Below are 19,970 nucleotides of genomic sequence, written 5' to 3'. Positions count from 1 at the left end.
ATTATGTATCAAAAAATTCCAGATGTGCTCATTTGTGGGCATAATGTGCATCATGTCAAAGTTTCTGGTGATGATCACCCATGGAGTTTCCTGATACGTAATGCTTGCATTATAACAATCCAGGCAATATTGGACACATTTTGTTCAAGTCTGTGCTTGTTAGTTAAGGTTTGAAGGCCTTTCTGGTCCTGAACTGAGGTGTCTGTACTGACGATTTGAAATCTTTGTGATGATGAAGCCTGGGTAATTTCTCGGTAATATTAACAGCTATATGCTTTGTTCCCTGATTGGTGGATTACAATAAATTATTCACGGGCAAGAACATCCTGTTTGCCCTTATGGTTAAGGGTTCTGTGCTGGACCTGAACAAGGCAAATTGTATGTGCCCAATGTGGTATATTAATAGGCCTAACTATACGTAGACAGCAATCTAGCTTACTCAGTGCATCTTGTATAAAATTCTCCTTAAGTCACCCAAAATCGTCTTAAGTCGCTTAAAATCGCTTCAATAGGACATTTTCACTATGGCATCATTTTACTTTATACAATGAACTGTGTAAAACTCGCGTTTTGATTGGTCTAGAGGAGTGTGTAGTTAGAGTATAGACGCACGATTGACGTCATCGAGTGGTGTGACCGGCGCAAGCGATCAGAGTCTAGAATCCAGCCAGAGCGACTGGTCAACAAAGTTTTGCAAACTGTTTTTGCGAGTAGCTGACAACACAGGCAAATTTTTGCAGGAAAGGAAAACTGTCCAAGGAAAAATTGGACAAAGACCGCTGAGAGTGACCTCAAACAGGATAGGAAAGCTAGAACTTTGTTGTGACGGGAAAGGGAAGCAAATATTTGTCGAAATATGTCGCCGATAAAAATCCGGTAATGGCGAGTAATCGATTACAAATCGCAGTGAACATGCTGTAATATTTTGGGGTCAGGATTTCCTTCTGGAATAAAGGTTAGTTTTGAAAAAATTGTTAGTGAAATTCTTTCGGATTATACTCTAATTTAGATGATCACAACTGCATATGTGCAGTAGTCTAAAACTGAGTTTGTTGGAAAGGTTTTGACTCAACTCAGGCAACGCGATGCCCGCTCACGAAATGTGTTGAAATGCCTTGGTTATTGTATAAAACAAATAGATTCCATTTTGCCGTGCGTCTGTGCTCTGATAACGCACAGATGACGTCAAAACGTGGTGAGAACAACGAAGTGACAGATGTTCTCACCACGTTTTGACGTCCTCTGTGCGTTATCAGAGTACAGACCCACAGCAAAATGGAATCTATTCGTTAAACAACTACTAGAATCCTTCTGTTTTTTTGTTTTCTCATGCTAATTAGAGCTATTGTTCTTTGCTATCAGCTGGGATTACAAAATTTGAATTTGAAAAGGAAAACGAAATGAATTCTAGCTGGTATAGTTGCAGTAAAATGACGCCATCATGAAAATGGCTTATTTTACAGTGTGTTTTGCTTAAGTCACCCTAAGTCGCCCAAAGTTACGGCGACTTAAAGTGCCCATGGGACGAAAATTTCATTTTCCATCTTTTTGCATTTTCGTGTAGAATATGACCTTCTTACTCATGTTACCCAATTTCAATCCTTTACGGCGATTGGAAGTATTTTTTTTTTAGCCTTTTATTCGAGATTTCACGGCCGCCATTACTTGGCCTTGTTCCGGAAGTTAACAAGGCCGCTTGGCTCAAATTACAGGAAGTGACGTCATTGGCTCAACACGAAAAATTCCACATAGCTAATTTTCATATGGATTCTACTTCATAAACTGTATTCTGCTGTTGCGAACTAAATAACAACCGCAAAAACACACGACGTGAAGTGACACAAACATCAAACCACCTGCTTCTTTTCGTAATACTCTGCACCTCCCAAATATGCAAATAGGGATTTTTGATTAACTGCTACCCCTGTTTTTTTGTGATGTCACAATACACAAACTCCATTTGGGAATTTTCTGTTTTACGCGATCCTTACCATCTCTTACTTGCGAGCTTGAACAATAAAACGTCATCATTACCCAAAGACTCCTCGCGGCCCCTGTTCAAGCAAATCGAGATTTTTTTCTGGTATATAGACTGTCTTCTGGGCGAAATCCCTGCGGGGGCAATTGTTTCACAATATATTTGAAAAACCAGTCAGGGTCTCGGCAGTTACCAAAACCAAAGATGGGAGAATGCTTACAGTCTTCTGTTTATTTATGTCATTCAGAATAACGGTTTTCTATTGTGAGGATGATTGGAAGTGCCATTTTTTATCTCAATCTGATTGCTAGCTTACACACAAAAGGCCCGGTTGATCACTTACGCTCACAAGAGGGCCTGAACGAGTCAGACCAAAAACACTCTGCTTGAGCCTTTCAATAAGTACTCAAAACTTAAGACTCAGCTTACTTCATTTTCAATCCGTCTTTCGATCTCTTGGTGTACGGCATCCAAAGTACTTTTGTAAGAGTACGATTGGACAACTTCAAGGTAACTGACAGGTTTCACGGGTGTCCTCACGGAAATCTTGCGTAGACGCGCTTCTTCCAATGAAACCACGGAAAACTATATATCACTGTAAAGCTTATTTTTGAAGATTGCAATAATATCAAGGTCTTTTAATTTTATTGGATAAATAAGCGCTCAGAGGCCTGCAAACTCAATATTAATGACGTGTACTTAACTGAATTACCCACTCTCACGTAAAGGCGCACAACCAAACAAACTGCACAATATCAATCAGGAGATAATAGGCTAACAAAGCGTGTCGGGCATTATCTTTAATCCTATTGGTTTATGAGAAAACCCGTCCTAAAGCTGGTAATGGAAAATTTTTGTAATCCCATCAAGAGTTATCACGTCAGAGAAAAATTAGTTTGAATTTTGTGAAAGCCCGACATATTTTGACGCGTTAATATCTGAGGAACATTTTGGCCAAATTTCGTTGAAATCTGGCAAATCTACCTACCGTATTAATTCATTTGAAAATGCGGAATTCGCGTAAAAACAAAAGCCGTGTTTTCGGCTTTAAAACATTTTCAGAGTTTTCGTACGTTATTAAAATTCTTGTCAACGCGCTCATGCCGCTAGCCAATCAAAGAAGCATCCCCTGCGTAGTTATATTACAAAACAATAATTTAAATTCGCGCGATAGCACTCAGCGTTACTACAGCGATATCGTAATTGGAAAAAGTTTAGTCTAGTGTGAGGACGCCACAGGCTAAATCAATATATTCGTCGGTTCTGCGAGCTGAAGTTCGCTGCTTATTTTTGAGCCGGTCAACAACATCGAAAGTGGCTGGATCGTCGCCGGCATCTTCGAATTCGGACTCTGACGGAGAAGCGCTAGTGTTCATTGAATCTCCATTGTCTGGTAGTTCGTCAATAAATTCCTCAACTGCCGAGGCAGTTATTTTCATTCGACTCGCCCCAACACTGCTTTCGACGAAAGATCTTTCGCCTTCTTTACCCCCGTTTTTTGTTTTTATTAATTTTCGCCCAAGGCGACTCTTCTTGCTTTGCTCTCTTCAAATCATGATTATAAGTTAAATGGATAAATATTTTTTATTCCTTTTTCCCACGCACCCTAAGAACGTAAAACAAACTACCGAAAGACATTGAAAGTGATTCTTTAGAGACATTTAAGACCAAGATTTCCAAGTATTTTACTGAATGATCTTTGTATTTCAATTATTATCATATTTATTTATTTATTTATCTATATTTTAAACTCATATTTCCATGTATTGTTATCATTTTTAGCTTTCTGTGTCATTTTTAACGTTGGTGTGATGTCTAACGACCTTACCGACGAAATTGAATGTAAATGTAAATGTAAAAATCCAAAACGGAACGCTTTCTCACTTTAAAATTCAGTATAAAACGTCGTGACATACGATTAACACGATGTTACCAAAATATCAAATTTGCCAGGTAATTCGAGATCGCACCGGGTAAACTTTGCCGCGCAAAACGTCAACACAGCCCAGTGTAAATTGGATTATGACACCCTCACTCGTTCACCGCTATTCCGACAAAACTTGATTTTCCAGATAGCTCGCGTTCTTCTCAAGATTTCAAACTACCGTTTTCATTAAACCCTGCATCCCTTTCTTGTTTCAACAATTACCTAAAAATGTCTGTTTTCGAGAAAATTCGACCTTCCTTCCATATCAGTTATCTCAATATTTAGGATCGTAAGGGAACGTACCCTCCTGGCAGAGGTTTCTTTCTGGCATGTGCGAAGTCGTTCACGTCTCTAGTACTTCAGGTGGTCGGTTTGTGTACTTCCTCGAGCTGCTTACATTTGCATTGAGCATAAGCTCTAAATACCTTCGAGATCTCAGAGGTCTACAGGTGTGATAAACAGGTTCAAAAACCAGTTTTAACGAGTTTATCATTTCATGCGAATCCATGATATCCTTCGCCTTGTTTAGCCCCGGTTGTTTCTTAATTTTCACCCAAGGCGTCGTTTCTTGCTTCAATATCTTCAAATAATGATTTTAAGTCATGATTATAAATTATTGATTATAGATTATTTATAAGTAATGACTCTGAAATTCTTAAATGTGAATGCCACAAAGGATGTATATTCTTATTCCTTTTTCCCATGCACCCTGACGATGTGGAACAACCTACCGAAAGACATTGTTGAAAGTGATTCTTTAGAGACATTTAAGACCAAGATTTCCAAGTATTTTACTGAATGATCTATGTATTTCAATTATTATCATATTTATTTATTTATTTATTTATTTATTTATTTATTATGTTATTATTTTTAGCCTTTTGTATCGTTTTTAACGTTGGTGTGATGTCTAACGACCTAACCGACGAAATTAACTGTAAATGTAAATGTAAAAATCCAAAATGGAACGCTGTCTCACTGTAAAACTCACTATAAAACGTCGTAACATGCGATGAACGCGATTTAACCAAAATATGCAAATTTGCCAGGTAATTCGAGATCGCGGGCAAACTTTGCTGCGTAAAACGTCAACACAGCCCAGTATGAATTGCATTATGGCACCCTCACTCGTTCACCGCTATTTCGACAAAACTTGTTTTTCCAGATAGCTCGCGTTCTTCTCAAGATTTTAAACTACCGTTTTCATCAAACCCTGCATCGACCTAAAAATGTCTTTTGGGAAAATTCGACCTTCCTTCCATATCAGTTATCTTAATATTAAGGATCGTAAGGAAACTTACCCTGCTGGCAGAGGTTTATTTCTGGCATGTGCGAAGTCGTTCACGTCTCTAGTCCTTCAGGTGGTCGGTTTGTTTACTTCCTCGAGCTGCTTACATTTGCATTGAGCATAAGCTTTAAATACCTTCGAGATCTCAGAGGTCTACAGGTATGATAAACAGGTTCAAAAACCAGTTTTAACGAGTTTATTATTTCATGCGAATCCATGAGATCCTTCGCCTTCTTTAGCCCCGGTTGTTTCTTAACTTTCACCCAAGGCGTTTTTTCTTGCTTCAATCTCTTCAAATAATGATTATAAGTCATGATTATAAATTATTGATTATAGATTATTTATAAGTAATGACTCTGAAATTCTTAAATGTGAATGCCACAAAGGATGTATATTCTTTTTCCTTTTTCCCATGCACCCTGAGGATGTGGAACAACCTACCGAAAGACATTGTTGAAAGTGATTCTTTAGAGACATTTTAGACCAAGATTTCCAAGTATTTTACTGAATGATCTATGTATTTCAATTATTATCATATTTATTATTTATTTATTTATATTGTTATTATTTTTAGCTTTTTGTATCGTTTTTAACGTTGGTGTGATGTCTAACGACCTAACCGACGAAATTAAATGTAGATGTAAATGTAAAAATCCAAAATGGAACGCTGTCTCATTGTAAAATTCACTATAAAACGTCATAACATGCGATGAACACGATGTAACCAAAATATGCAAATTTGCCAGGTAATTCGAGACTTTGCTGCGTAAAACGTGAACACAGCCCAGTATAAATTGCATAATGGCACCCTCACTCGTTCACCGCTATTTCGACAAAACGTGTTTTTCCAGATAGCTCGCGTTCTTTTCAAGATTTTAAACTACCATTTTCATCAAACCCTGCATCGACCTAAAAATGTCTTTTGGGAAAATTCGACCTTCCTTTCATATCAGTTATCTTAATATTAAGGATCGTAAGGGAACGTACCCTGCTGGCAGAGGTTTCTTTCTGGCATGTGCGAAGTCGTTCACGTCTCTAGTACTTCGGGCGGTCGGTTTGTTTACTTCCCCGAGCTGCTTTCATTTGCATTGAGCATAAGTTTTAAATACCTTCGAAATCTCAGAGGTGGGTGTGATAAAAAGGCTCAAAAACTAGTTTTAACGAGTTTATCAACTCATGCGAATCCATGAGATCCTTCGCCTTCTTTAGCCTCGGTTGTTTCTTAATTTTTACCCAAGGCGTTTTTTCTTGCTTCAATCTCTTCAAATAATGATTATAAGTCATGATTATAATTTATTGATTATAGATTTTTTGTAAGTCATGATTCTGAAATTCTTAAATGTGAATGACACAAAGGATGTATATTCTTATTCCTTTTTCCCATGCATCCTGAGGAAGTGGAACAACCTACCGAAAGACATTGTTGAAAGTGATTCTTTAGAGACATTTTAGACCAAGATTTCCAAGTATTTTACTGAATGATCTATGTATTTCAATTATTATCATATTTATTTATTTATTTATTTATTTATTTATTTATTTATCTATTTATATTTTAAACTCATATTTCATGTCACTTATATTGTTATTATTTTTAGCTTTTTGTATCGTTTTTAATGTTGGTGTGGTGTCTAAAGACGTTACCGACGTAATTGAACGTAGATGTAAATGCAAAAATCCAAAATAAAACGCTGTTTCACTGTTACATTCACTACAAAACGTCGTAACATGCGATGAACACGATGTAACCAAAATATGCAAATTTGCTAGGTTATACGAAGATGACGGGTAAAGTTTGCGCGTAAAACGTCAACACGGCGCAGTATAAATTGCATTATGACACCCTCACTCGTTCACGGCTATTCCGACAAAACTTGCTTTTCAAGATAGCTCGCGTTCTTGTCAAGATTTCAAACTACCGTTTTCATTAAACCCTGCTTTCCTTTCTTGTTTCAAAAATTACCTAAAAATGTTTTTTTTGAGAAAAATTCGACCTGTCTTCCCTATCAGTAACCCTTAATATGTAGGATCGTAAGGAACGTACCCTGTTATCAGAGGTTTCCTTTTGGCATGTACGATGTCGTTCGCGTCTGAAGTACTTCGCGCAGTCGGTTTGTTTACTTCCCCGAGCCGCTTACATTTGCATTGAGCATGCGCTTTAAATACCTCCAAATTCTTAGAGGTAGGTGTGATAAACAGGCTCAAAAACCAGTTTTAACGATTTTATCAACTCACGTGAATCCATTTTTGACTGATTTGCTGTGTATAAGTGAGCCTGCATGAAGTTTTGTTTTCAAAGTGTGGCAAACGGTATCGTGGGCAACAGATAAGGGTCGACTGCTTGCTATGAAGGTAAGACGACCGGTTTTTGGGTTAACAGCAAACAGAGTCAGGAGACTCGACTTGCACACACTCAAGTCCTGATTACGTTCGTCATTTAATGATGGTTTTCACTAGAACATAAGCATAATTATAAGCATAAAGACAAGCAAGTGATGAGAACACTCGCTACATAAGCATAAGGACAGACGCACGCGCAGGAAACCATTTCTTTACAGAGTTCTTGATTCTATAGCCCCCCTCGATGTTAAGTAAGATGGCGGACGAAACGGTTGATCGCTTTGCGCTTGTGTTTATGTCGCCTCCGTCAAGCAACAATGGTCATATTCCGATTCGAATCTGCATCATAGATTTGCAATGTGTTTGGGAAATCATTTATTGTAAGATGTTCAGAATTTACTTGTCAATTTTGAAAACATTTGTTACCATGGTCAATGGACTCGAGGGTGGTTTATTTCAAGTTCGGGCGCCTCATTTTTGAGTTGAGGGTGGTTCTTTTTTGAGTTCGGACGCTTCACTTTTGATTTGAAATTGTCAGTTCATTTTCGAGTTGAGGAAGCTTTGTTCTCGAGCTGAGGCTGCCGGTTCATTTTCAAGTTGTGGAAGCTTTTGTTTTTCGAGCCAAAAATTCCTGCTTCACGAACCCAAATTAGATACATCGTTTCACTCAAGGAGATCTATCAGGTTGCATGTTTTGCAGTAGACATCTACAACAGATAAAAGAAAGTACAATATGATCATACGGGGTGAGTGTAGTCCTGAGGAGGACTTTTGTGGTGACATTGTCTGACGTTTCGCCGACAACCTGAGCGGAAGTCATCATCAGAACCAAGTGAATTGTGGATATTGTCTCTGGTTATTGATCTGATAGGTCAACGTAGTCATAATGTCATTAGCCGCCTGACATTGCGATTTTGTCGCCCAGTACTATCTATCTTTCTCAGGACTGCACTTACCCGGATGATCACATTTTACCTATTTATGGGTTGACTCCAGGGTTCAAAACATTTCCAATGCAACAGATCTGTTAACTTCGTAAATATTTTATTCACATTTTGAAATATCAGCTCTAATGTTAGCTATGTATTCTCCTCTGCCCTTCAGGGTGACCACACACCCTACGATTTTGGAAGAAAACTCACACGATTGTAAGCTCCCTAAGCAGAAACGTAGAGTGAAAAATAAAGATTTAGACGCATATGAGTTCACACGGACACCTAGACAAGGGCTGGTCAAGACGAATGCGGGTTCTCAAATGTACATACGATACAACTCAATCCATGTCTTCTTCGTTGTTGTTTCCGCTTCTGAATGATTTTTGTCTGTAATGAAGCATGGCCATCTCCTCTCGACCCGAATTCATGTCCAGAGACTGTTTCTTCTTCCTCCGGTGAAGGCGAGCCAGTTTTAGGAGAATCAGCACAACGATGAATATTGCAAAACAGATAAAACAAGCTGTGATGACGGCTATAGCTGTACGGTTGAAGGAATCTGTCCAGAAGAAAAAAAAAATTAGGTAATTTAGTCAACATTGATCGAAAACAAAACTTTCATGTTACACATTAACGTAGCAAACATTTTTTTTTATTTCTTTTGTTTCTTTTTCCAACAAAATATTGGGTCGGCGTCATGCTGATATACCACTGTGTTCACCCCCCCCTCCTTTGTACAATGTGTCCTAAACAATTAAGGAAGACTTTGAATAAGGTGTCTTTAAAGGAGTGACAAAACTGGCACCGAGAACAGTCGTCTTTTCCGACTTTCGTTTTACCCGCCCTCACAGGATTGGCTTATGTACGTTTCCTGCAATGGGCCAGGCTACACTTTATCCTGCGTTTGGCATACGTTGAGTATTTTTCTGCGCTTGGCATAAGCTAAGTAGGACGTTTTCCCGCGCTTGGTAGATTTTGCACCATTTCTTGCGCATGACCTAGGTTGTATGTTGTCTCACGCTTTGCAAAGGTGGCACGTTTTCTTACGGTTGACACCTGTTTCCTTTGATGGGGAAAAGCGCGTAAAAAAAATAACGGATCTCGGAATAGAGAGTACCATTGTAAGAGAATACACCCTATTACCCTCCCACGCAGTCGTTTTTAGAGGACCAAATCCCCTAACAACGAGTGCGTGCGAGGCTAACCTCCTCATCTATAAACAAGGGAATCTGCCTTATTAAAGGACGATGCCTCCTAAAACAGGGGTAATTTTGCGCAGTTTATGACTAGTCGGTAAAGGCAGGTCTTAGCAAGCGCTATTGAAATCCAAAAGGAGCGTTGGAGGTAATTACGTATTTCTCAGAGATAATTAGGTAACAATAACTCGAAAACTGAAAAAAAAAAAAAAAAAAAAACCAAAAAAACCAAAAACAGCAAAACAAAAAAAAAAAAAACAACAAAAAAAAAAAAAAAAAAAAAAAAAAAAACGCCCAAAATACATATGTTCGACAAATGTGAGTTCTCAGTTTAAGTTGGTCTTAATAAAGATCCATACCTTCAGAGGTCGCTTCTACATCAGCTGTACTCTGACATACGGTTATGTTGTAGTTCGTGACACCATATGAAGTCATTGCGTGACACGTGTATACTCCAAAGTCTTCCGATGAAGAAATAGATACATTTAGAATACCTTCCCAACTGTCATTAGTGAGCACTCGTCCTCCTTTCGTCCACTTATACACAGTCCGCTTGCTACCATCCGTGTTACACAACAGTGTTATCACGTGACCTATCTCGGACGCCAAACATTTTGGCGCCAGAGGACTACTCCAAATTCTATACGGTGAAATATCTGAAAACAAAAGGTACAAATCACATTTTGCTCGAAACATGAGAAGATTGGGCCAGTTATTTAAACAGTCTAACTTAGACTCCGGCGTAAGACAATCAGTTGGCCTATAAATCTTTTTAAAAGTGGTTTATAGTTTTCTAGTCTGGAATGCAATCCTTGTTACCAGCAGTACATGTAGATAATGTTAAGATATGATTGTTGTTAAACACCGTCTAAACTGTCTTATAGTAACTGCCTAATAATTAACTTTACAATCCATTTTGGACAAATCACATATACACTGTACCGCTTCTTGTTAAACTCTCCAAGTCAAATGAAAGCTACCGATAATTTATTTTACGCCCTTTGACGGCTTATTGACTGTCTGTTGTGCAATGCCTGTGTTAAAATGTCCGGCTACTTGAGGTGAGCGACGAAGAAAAAACAAAAAAGCTACCGATATTCATTATGGTGCGCATGGTAGTCTTTTCCTTTTAACTATGTAATTGAAATAATACAATCAAAATAATGCGTTCCGATTTTTGTTCTAACTGGCGCTGTTGGCGATTTTTGTTCTTACTGGCGCTCTTATTATTATTATTATTATTATTATTATTATTATTATTATTATTATTATTGTTATTATTATTATTTATTATTATTATTATTATTATTATTATATTTATTATTATTATTAAGCAGGAAAACTAACGCAGAGAGATTTCGACGTTTCGACGACATCCTGTCATCATTATCAAGAAAATGAAGAAAATTTACATAAGTAAGTAGACAAAACTAATGATGACAGGATGTCATCGAAACGTCGAAATCTCTCTGCGTTAGTTTTTCTGCTTAATTTAATAACAAAAGTCAATCTTATACGTATTATTTTTATTATTATTATTATTCGAATAAGTAAGGATTTGGTAAAACATTTGACAATAAAAATCTGCGATAAAATATTGTAAATGTTTTACAATATGTTATCGCAGATTTTTATTGTCAAATTATTATTATTATTATTATCATTATTATTATTATTATTATTATTATTATTATTATTAATATTTATTTATTTATAACTGTATGTTTGTGTATACCGAAACTTACCGTTACCATCTGATTTAGCTTTTATTGCTTTACTCGAGGAACTCGCTGCGCTCTTCCAATCCCTATACACGGCGTACACTCGGAAGTAATAGTCAGTATCTGCCTTTAAACCAATCACAGTCGTCGTAGAATCGCTTACAGTACAGCCCTGACCAGTCAGAGTTCCTGTACATTGAGCTTCCAACCAAACATTTTCTTCGCAGCATCTAACTTCCACTGTGTAGTTAGTAACCATCGAGTTTGTTGACTGCCACATTAATGTAATAGAACTGCTAGATCTGGAAACGAATTTTGGCTCTCCGGGAGAACCTTGAATACAAAAGAAGCAGGGAATTGTTAGTTACGCACTTTGCTCGCAATCCTGCAAAGTTTATGGCGCATTCAAGCTGTTTAGTTCAAACGTTTACAAGCATTACGTATTCCCCATAGAAGCATTTATTAACAAAATCCGGCATCCCGCTAAGAAGCGAATTGCGATAGTTTGAATGGGCGTGGTCTGTGCCCAGGTTCATACATTGTTGGTGGTCCGTAGTTACAGACTACCTTTCCTGTTCCCTATAATCACTATTTATCGAAGATACATAAGAGGAACTTGGAAAACAATGGCCAATTTTTTCAAGTTGCAACCATTTCCATCCTAGCCATCCGCAGATAAAGATGAATGATACTAGTTTCTGTATACTAGTAGGCGAGGATTATTGTTAACAAAACTGAACCGTTATTTTGACGTTTACATCCATACAAATATGTTTTTTGGCTGTTGAAAATGACACTAAAAGTAGGTGACACTGCCCCTTTAAGTTTATGACTCTTGAGTACGACAAGAATAATAGATCTAGCTGCAAACTCTACTATTTTGTATGTGGAGACTTCCTGGATAAGGACTTCGTCATACACAATTCAGCTTCTCAACGCATACACCAACATGCGTTTCCCACTGTTAATTTTTTTTCAATTGCAACACGAAGAACAAGACGGACACTAGTTACAATTTCATAGTAACAAGTTCATTTAATAGGCCATTCCGAGTAAAGTGCAAAGCTTTTCATGTGCTTTTCATGTTTGTTTGCATATGAATAAAGCATAATATAAACTATGCGCGAAGCCTCAAAAGTTCAAAGGAACTAGAAAATGGTGTATTTATTTAATGGCGTAAAAACTAATATCAATATTACTATATACTTACCTAGTTCTTTGGTTTCCATTGCATGTGACACTTGACTGAACGCTTGGTTTGGAGAAGCAAACCTGACGTAGTACGCATGCCCAGGACTTAAATCAGTTATAGTTATACTTGTATTAAGGTTCGTTACAACACACGAATAGTTGACAATGCTTTGGCTGCATCCGATGTCACGCCATCTCTTTGTGGTATTAGACCATACGCGTACCGTATATGCAACATGTGTCACATCAGGCGCGTGATATTCCAAGGTGATCGTGTCCAGGCTACTTGAAAGAAACCGAGGTCTTGCTGGGGAAGATATAAGAAAATACACAAGGAAAAGTTGCTGACAGTTATACCTGGTATGTAAAGCACAGCCACGCACACCAGCACAAGCACACCGATTTTTGTTGAATTGCGATTTGAAATTGAGGCCATGTCCACACTATACTGGATAACTCTTGTGTCGGCACCAAGAACATATCGGATAGGGCTTTCGTTCACACATAAAACGCCGATTTCGGATCTATTTTTGTGCGAAGCGATGGTGCGCAGCTTCGGTCTATTTTTGTGCCGAAGCGATGCTGCGCTGCTTCGGTCTTGAAAGTGAATCCTCACATATCGGGTAGGTTTTCGCGGCACTTTTCTTGAGTAGTGTGAACAGAGAATCGAACCGAAACGGAAGTCAACATCAAGGTACGAGTATTGGATTCTAGTGGAAAGGTTTGGGGCCAATTCTGTTCACACCAGGCCGGAGTATTTTTCACAACGGAATACAATGCTATCCAGCATAATGTATACGTAGCCTCACATTCGACAATTGTTACGTACAGCTACGATCTATACGATAACTTGACAGTCAGAGCGACTACAACGTGAGGGTAAGACGCGTTCAAGCTCCTTTGGGGTGGCGCTTTAACGGATCGTTTATGCGCCTTTTTTGCGGCCCAATCTGCGGCAGACAGTTCCGTGTCCAGATTAGACTAATCAGCCACCTTCGAAAGCACCCAGCCAACCAGTGAAGTTATGGTCATCATCGTCATCGATGAACGAACATCATCATCATCATGATGTTGTCATTGCATGTTCTCTGCCTCAGTAACAGCACAACGTTTTAGGACCCAAATCAAATTGCCCTGAAATCGCAGCATTGTGCCTATAGTTTGTTCCTCGACATGGAAAAATGCCCTAATGTCCGATGGAGATAAGCACTGCCGGAACTGACTTATACATAGCATCTGAAATATATATTACCTTGCTCAAAACACGCGACTCCAGCAGCTTGACTTTCCACGCAGGTGTCTCTTCCCCACCCAGTGTGGGCACACTGCGATAGAGAGGTTTCATTTCCAATACATCGCACTTCACGCATCCACAGAGTTCCATTCTCTGACTTGTAAGAGATACTTCCTCGAAATGAGGAGACTCCGCCGTAACCCAAAGAACGACAAACAACGGCAGCATCTTTCATATCCCATCCTACACCGCACACTATTCCCCAGGCCCCAGAGTAGAAGACTTCAACACGGCCTTCTCTGGTGTTAGGTCCTTCCACTAAACGAACTTAAAACAAAATATAAATAAATAGATAAGTTGTTAAGCTTTGTTCTCTTAGGTTGAACCCTTTAGTGATTCTACAGTTTCACGTCTGTAAAAGAAGTTATAATGCGACCAATGAAACGAGAAGGGTTTTTGGTAGTAGTTTCATATGGTGTTATTCATCATAGACTAATGTAACGTTCGAGTCTGCCCATGAAATCCCGTGATGCTTTGTCTTTGGGACGTTTATTATGATGCATAACGTAGTTCCAACTTTTATAAAACGACGTGCCTATTCAAACGGGAAAATTGTTATAACAGACTTTTTCCGGGTAGTAAAATCGCGACTAATCAAACGAAGCCTGTCAGTGTTGTAACAGTGTTGTAACTGTTCAATGATCCTACCCTTTAAAGACCAGGCCCCAGTTGTTGAAAGGGTGGATAACTTTATCCAGTGGATAAGTCGCTATCCAGCGCATAAAATGTACTCCAACCAAAGCTTTTTGCACGTTTTTCACACAATCCCATATTTAAATTAGACATAAACTTCTACTTTATACACAAATTATAGGACTATTAGGAAATTCTTGCACACCTTTTATGTACCGCATATCGACCTATTCAGGGGATACAATTATCCGCTCTTTGAACAACTGGGGCCAGGACTTCGTACGCAAACAACTTAACGAATATTTAAGAAAGGAAAAAGAATCTTGGAGGATCCTTTGCGTCTAAATTTACCCGGAACGTGACCGGTCTCCATTCTTTGCCTACCAAGTGTTAGATATTGGATGACGCAGACATTATTTCTTCACAAAGTTTTTATTTAATATTTGTGCCGGTTTTTAGCAACGCGACTGAACTTTTAAGCAGCAGGAAATTTGTTAACTAGCGGACTTACTTGTTTCCTTTGCCCATGCCTTCAATAACAGGAATCCTAATAAACAATAATGAAAGAAACAACTGACAGATAAATAAATAAATAAATAAATAAATAAATAAATAAATAAATAAATAAATAAACAAACAAACAAATAAATAAATAAATAAATAAATGAATAAATAAATACAATTAACTATAAAAACGAGCGAAAAAAACGAAACGACGTTTCGGTGTCATCCTGGCACCATTTTCAAGTAAAAAATGCAACAGAAAAGATAATTTATACGTAAAGTAAAGGTGTGAAATAGAATAAATTAAATTAAAACTAAAAGTAACTGTCCGGTGTTCATTCAGAAGGTGTCATAAAATGGGAGTTTTGTCCGTTAGACAAATAGTTTTGCACGAATGGAGTCTGACTGGGTGTTTAGACTCGGTCTCTTCTTTCTGATCCAAAGCATTTCGAATATTAAACAATCAAGCTTTCCCTGACATTTCTTTAAGATTGTGAAGTTACTTGTCAGGTCGCCAATTGTGTCGCCTTGGTGATTATTCTTTAGGTGTTTCCCGATGGCCGAGAACCGATGTTCATCAATGCGTTGGTGAAGGTGACGGCTTGTATAGCCGACGTAATCTGCATCACACAGATCACATACAAAGTGATACACAACACACTGTTGATTGATCAAGGGTGGCTTAGGCTCCTGCACTTTAAGATCGTTACTAAGTTTACGGCTACTGAAAACTGGCTGAAGGATGTGGTCAATTTTGTTGCCATATACAGAGCATCCTGAACATCCTTGGAAACCCAGGGGGTAGATAGTCAGCACGGTGCGAACACTCACGGCGGAAACAGGACATTTGAAGTTCAAGACAGCCTAGTCTTGTAAACTTCGCTAGCCCTTAATTCGCCCGTAAAATCTCCAGGGAAATCTTCGCCCCGTACCGAGCATCTGTCTGGCCCTGGGTCTCCGAGGATGGATATCAGCAGAGCTACAAGGAGGCAATTAGCTACATATCGCTTCCAACAATAACTTGAACCGATCTATTTGTTACTTAAACTGGAGTATTTTCAAAGAAGTTTGTAGCCAGAAAAACTGAGGATCGTGTGGTTTTTTATGCGATTCACTGCCAAAGAATTATAAAGAACATAAAAATAGTTAAATTATGGTTCTTCATCTACCAACGATAAAAGTTGACCGAAATTGTACAGAGTTGTGGCTTCAACCCTCAATGGTTTATGACTACAACGCACACTCCGTTCCGTCTCACTATTTACGACCTTTGTACCAGGGCCCGGTTATTCAAAGAGCGGATTCCTCTATCCAGTAAATAAATCGCTATCTAGCGGATAAGATGTACCCTAACCAATACATTTTATCTGCTGGATAGCGACTTATCCACTGGACAAAGTTACCCACTCTTTGAACAAATGGGGCCAGGTCTATAATTCCCAGCAGGACTGATGAGGGACGACTCCGACAGTCGCCTACAATTTCTCTAATCTCGTTTCTAAAAAGCAAAAGAGTAATACGACCAGCACTAAAATTCTGACGGAATCATTCAACGGTGAACCGCGTAGAGCAAAGGGCTACCAATTGGTGCTAGTTTACGAGGCTATAATCAAGCCTCGCAATCCAGACGAGTCTCTAATCGAGAAAGAAATTTGGAAGAGCTTCGATCGAAAGACTTTGTGTCCCCAACTTTCAGCTTTTGTTGATGGCGGAGTAAAAATCTTAATCAATTAATAAAAAAAGTTCACGATCAACACTGCCACGGAAACGGCAATAAAAAGTTCTGTTAAATATTGTTCACTTGAAAAAATACAAAAATAAATAAAAAATATCGCTTTTTAATAAACTGGTCCGCGTGGGTAACATTATTACGAATATTGATTCTAACTTGTATACATAGTATTGTCCGTTGATAAAGCAGAAATTATTATGTCATGCAATGTTTAACTTACTATGTACACAACCTAGAAAGGAAATATTAGCGAATAATTAATGAAAGAAAGGATCAGATTTGGATACCTGTGCCCCGGGGTCTGTTCAAGCAGTTATTAAGGCTGTTGTCACCTGATTTTAGCTTCATTGGCATGTTTAATTACGAAAAGTACACGGTAGCTGGCATAAACAAACCGACAGTTAATTAAAACTGAGAGTGATGCACTCTTCCACTTAGTTTGTGCCCCGTAAAATTCATCGTTATAAACGGGTAACTCTTGTTCTTCCACTTTTTTGAAGATGGTTCCCTACGGTGAGATGAGAGCTTCACAACGAGTTTCGGCACATGGATATACCTCCTTTGGCCTCAATGCACAATATCGTTTCTTAAAACTTGAATAATAGTATTGTGTTTGACTACACAATTAAGCTACTTTAAATGTTCATTGTGCTGTCTCTCACAATTACCCTGAATTAATTGACTGTGCACGCCATTTTGGTAATCATTAACTTGTGGACCACGAATTGTAGCTACACTTCGCGTCACAAAAAACTGAACGTAGAAAATTCGACACGGAGAGCGAGGCTTTAACACTCTGGCCATCTTTTTGAAGTCAACAAACTCTTATGATGAGTTGTCAAAGCGTCCGGAGCTTTGCGTTGTCAAGGAAAACAATCTGCCTTGAGTTAATAATCCTTACAAAGCTTCCTTCAGTTATATGATAGCTGTTCGCGAATTCAACGTCGCTTTAGTATCTATGCACCAGCGTTAATCCTTTTGCTACGACAATCATCGGTCGCCTTTCGTATAGAGCAATGCTAACTTGTGAGTCTGTGAATGAAACCCTAAACAATGTGCCCATTCAAATAAAGGCAATTGAGTGGAACTTTCATCATGTACGCTGTTTGATTGCCGCCAATTTTGCAAACTTCCTTTCGTATTGTTTTCTTTCGTCGATTCTAGGTGCTTCTGGAGTGGGAGGGTTACGAAAAAGCATTAAAATCAGGTTGAGCACGGAACAATACGGCTAAAATCAGGGCAATACTTTCGGTTCTACTATTCTTTATAACGTCTGGGTAATCAGAAGATTAAACATTCAGCATGCGTTATTTGTAAACATGTTAGCGGTGGGGTAGAAAGAACCTTTGTCCTGTGTCACAGAGATTTCTGCATTTTATCTCAAACGGATATTACAAAGTAGATTAGCTTACCTGCTAAAAGAATAAAGTGGATTGCTCTTTTGCCAGCCATTGTTCAGGAATTTTGTCACTGTTTACAGTGCGCGCTAGTGATGCTTGTCATTATTCATTTTGTGATTTGCATATATCACTTCTCAGATGACGTAATGAGATTTGAAATGTTCTTTTCAAACTTGAATTGACTGATGACAGTGGGCAACAATAACCGAGGTTAATATCTTTGCAATACTGCACTCTCACAAATGCACAAAAGTAAAATTGTTGAGAAATACAGAATTCGTTTTGCGGAATGTTGAAAATGAACGGCAAATAAACCACTGTATCAAACGCTGTCACGACCTATCACAGCAATGACGAAAGTCCTCAGTGCCCATAAGCCTGCATTGAATGGTCAGACTTTATACGAATTTATCTACAAACTTAAAAGTTGAACCTGTTTTTTACAAAATGTTTTTAATAAACCTTTCAATGTTTCCACTTTTCAAAGAACGTATTTCACAGAATCAACATGCAGAATAAAACTTTTACTGTCACTTACAAACTCAGACGTTACAAGGTGTTGGCAGTACACTGATAGAGAAAATAAAATCTTGGTCAGAACTGTTTTTTTTAACAGTCTAACATTTTATTTATGGGCTCATGATCACCTGTCGGAGTGCATAACGAAAGTCATCTGGAAAATTACCACAGACAAGTAAAGCTTAGCTTAGCTTTAGCTTTCGTTTAAATTGTCGCACTTAAGGATTATGTCCAGCCACAAGCTCTTTGAAAAAGGAACGAAAGGCTGAAGAACAACAATTATAATACATGTTATTTAATGAGAGGAACAGAATCAATGGCTGCCACTGACAAAATAACTAGTTACAAAGTATAAATGACAGAACAGGAAGACAGGAAGTATTAATGGCCATCTTATCGTTTTGAACAATGTATCCATTTGAATGGTCAAAAACGTTCAGAAAGTACTACCCAATGCCATTATTGTTATGGTTATAGTCTAAAGATTTCATCCAGAGGAAAAACTACAAAAGGATTAAGAAAAGATAAAAATAAAATACTGAAATCCAAATTTACAATGTACTTGAGTGTAAGGGCATACATGAAAGGTCAAATGATTCAAAGGTGCTTTCTGACGGCGGGCTGCTGTTGTTCGCTGTTGTTTTGTTTGAAAACATTTGTCTACAACGTAATACACATGCTGCTCTTGATAATTCTGTTTCTGCATAGCCCTTCATGTAAAAATATACAGTCGACTCCCGATAACTCGAACCCTCGCTAACTCGAACCTCGCGCTAACTCAAACCAATTTTCCTTTCCTTTCAGGTCATTTTCTATATAATTTTACTCTCGATAACTCGAACTCCCGATAACTCGAACCTTTTTCAATTTCCCTTGAAGGTTCGAGTTAGGGAGTCGACTGTATCTATCTTACGATTCATTAAAATTATTAGTAAAAACAACACCGCTTGAACAGTACTCAAGATTGTCACAAATTGGAAAGACATTCTCAAAACAGCGACAGAATCCTTGTGTGTTCCGAGACAAACACTTATCATGCCAATCTTCGTGTGAGGCCTGTTCAGAAAAAAAATGTTTTTCTAACATCTCTCGATGTATTGTTAGTTCCTTGGGGAAATAATACATGTTTCTGCGAGGTCAAAATACACGAAAGAAAACTGACTGATCTCGTTTCCACATTGCATTCAGAATGTTAAATAAGCCTTGAGCACAAAACCAAGAAAAATGTTTCCATTGTGAGGTGGGTTCGTTTTTCATTCAAGGTCAGGGTCGAGAGTATCAATACGCATTTCTTTCAGTTCTCTCTTACATTCGT

General features: G+C 38.2%; 1 protein-coding gene and 1 long non-coding RNA gene across 4 annotated transcripts in view; one reads left to right on the top strand and one right to left on the bottom strand.

Annotated features, from left to right (window-relative positions):
- Positions 1-8,929, top strand: part of LOC146466392 (uncharacterized) — a 52,778-nt gene extending 43,849 nt beyond the window's left edge. For all 3 annotated transcript variants that reach the window (XR_014868028.1, XR_014868030.1, XR_014868029.1), the window contains exon 3: positions 8,638-8,929. This is a non-coding gene — a long non-coding RNA (uncharacterized LOC146466392). The remainder of the gene's footprint in view (positions 1-8,637) is intronic.
- LOC146466391 (uncharacterized) lies at positions 8,557-18,252 on the bottom strand. The gene is made up of 7 exons (XM_085127409.1): positions 18,149-18,252; positions 15,012-15,047; positions 13,826-14,134; positions 12,593-12,880; positions 11,407-11,715; positions 10,021-10,317; positions 8,557-9,024 (listed from the first exon to the last, which is right to left on the bottom strand). The coding sequence occupies exons 1-7, from the start codon at positions 18,186-18,188 to the stop codon at positions 8,807-8,809; spliced, it is 1,497 nt and encodes a 498-aa protein (XP_084983535.1). The 5' UTR covers positions 18,189-18,252; the 3' UTR covers positions 8,557-8,806.
- Between the last annotated feature and the right edge of the window lie 1,718 nt (positions 18,253-19,970).

This window comes from Pavona decussata, unplaced genomic scaffold, assembly GCF_977016875.1.
Source record: "Pavona decussata unplaced genomic scaffold, jaPavDecu1.1 SCAFFOLD_144, whole genome shotgun sequence".
Lineage (NCBI taxonomy): Eukaryota > Metazoa > Cnidaria > Anthozoa > Scleractinia > Agariciidae > Pavona > Pavona decussata.
The sequence above is the reverse complement of the archived record's forward strand: the minus strand, read 5'-3'. Positions and strand labels throughout refer to the sequence as shown.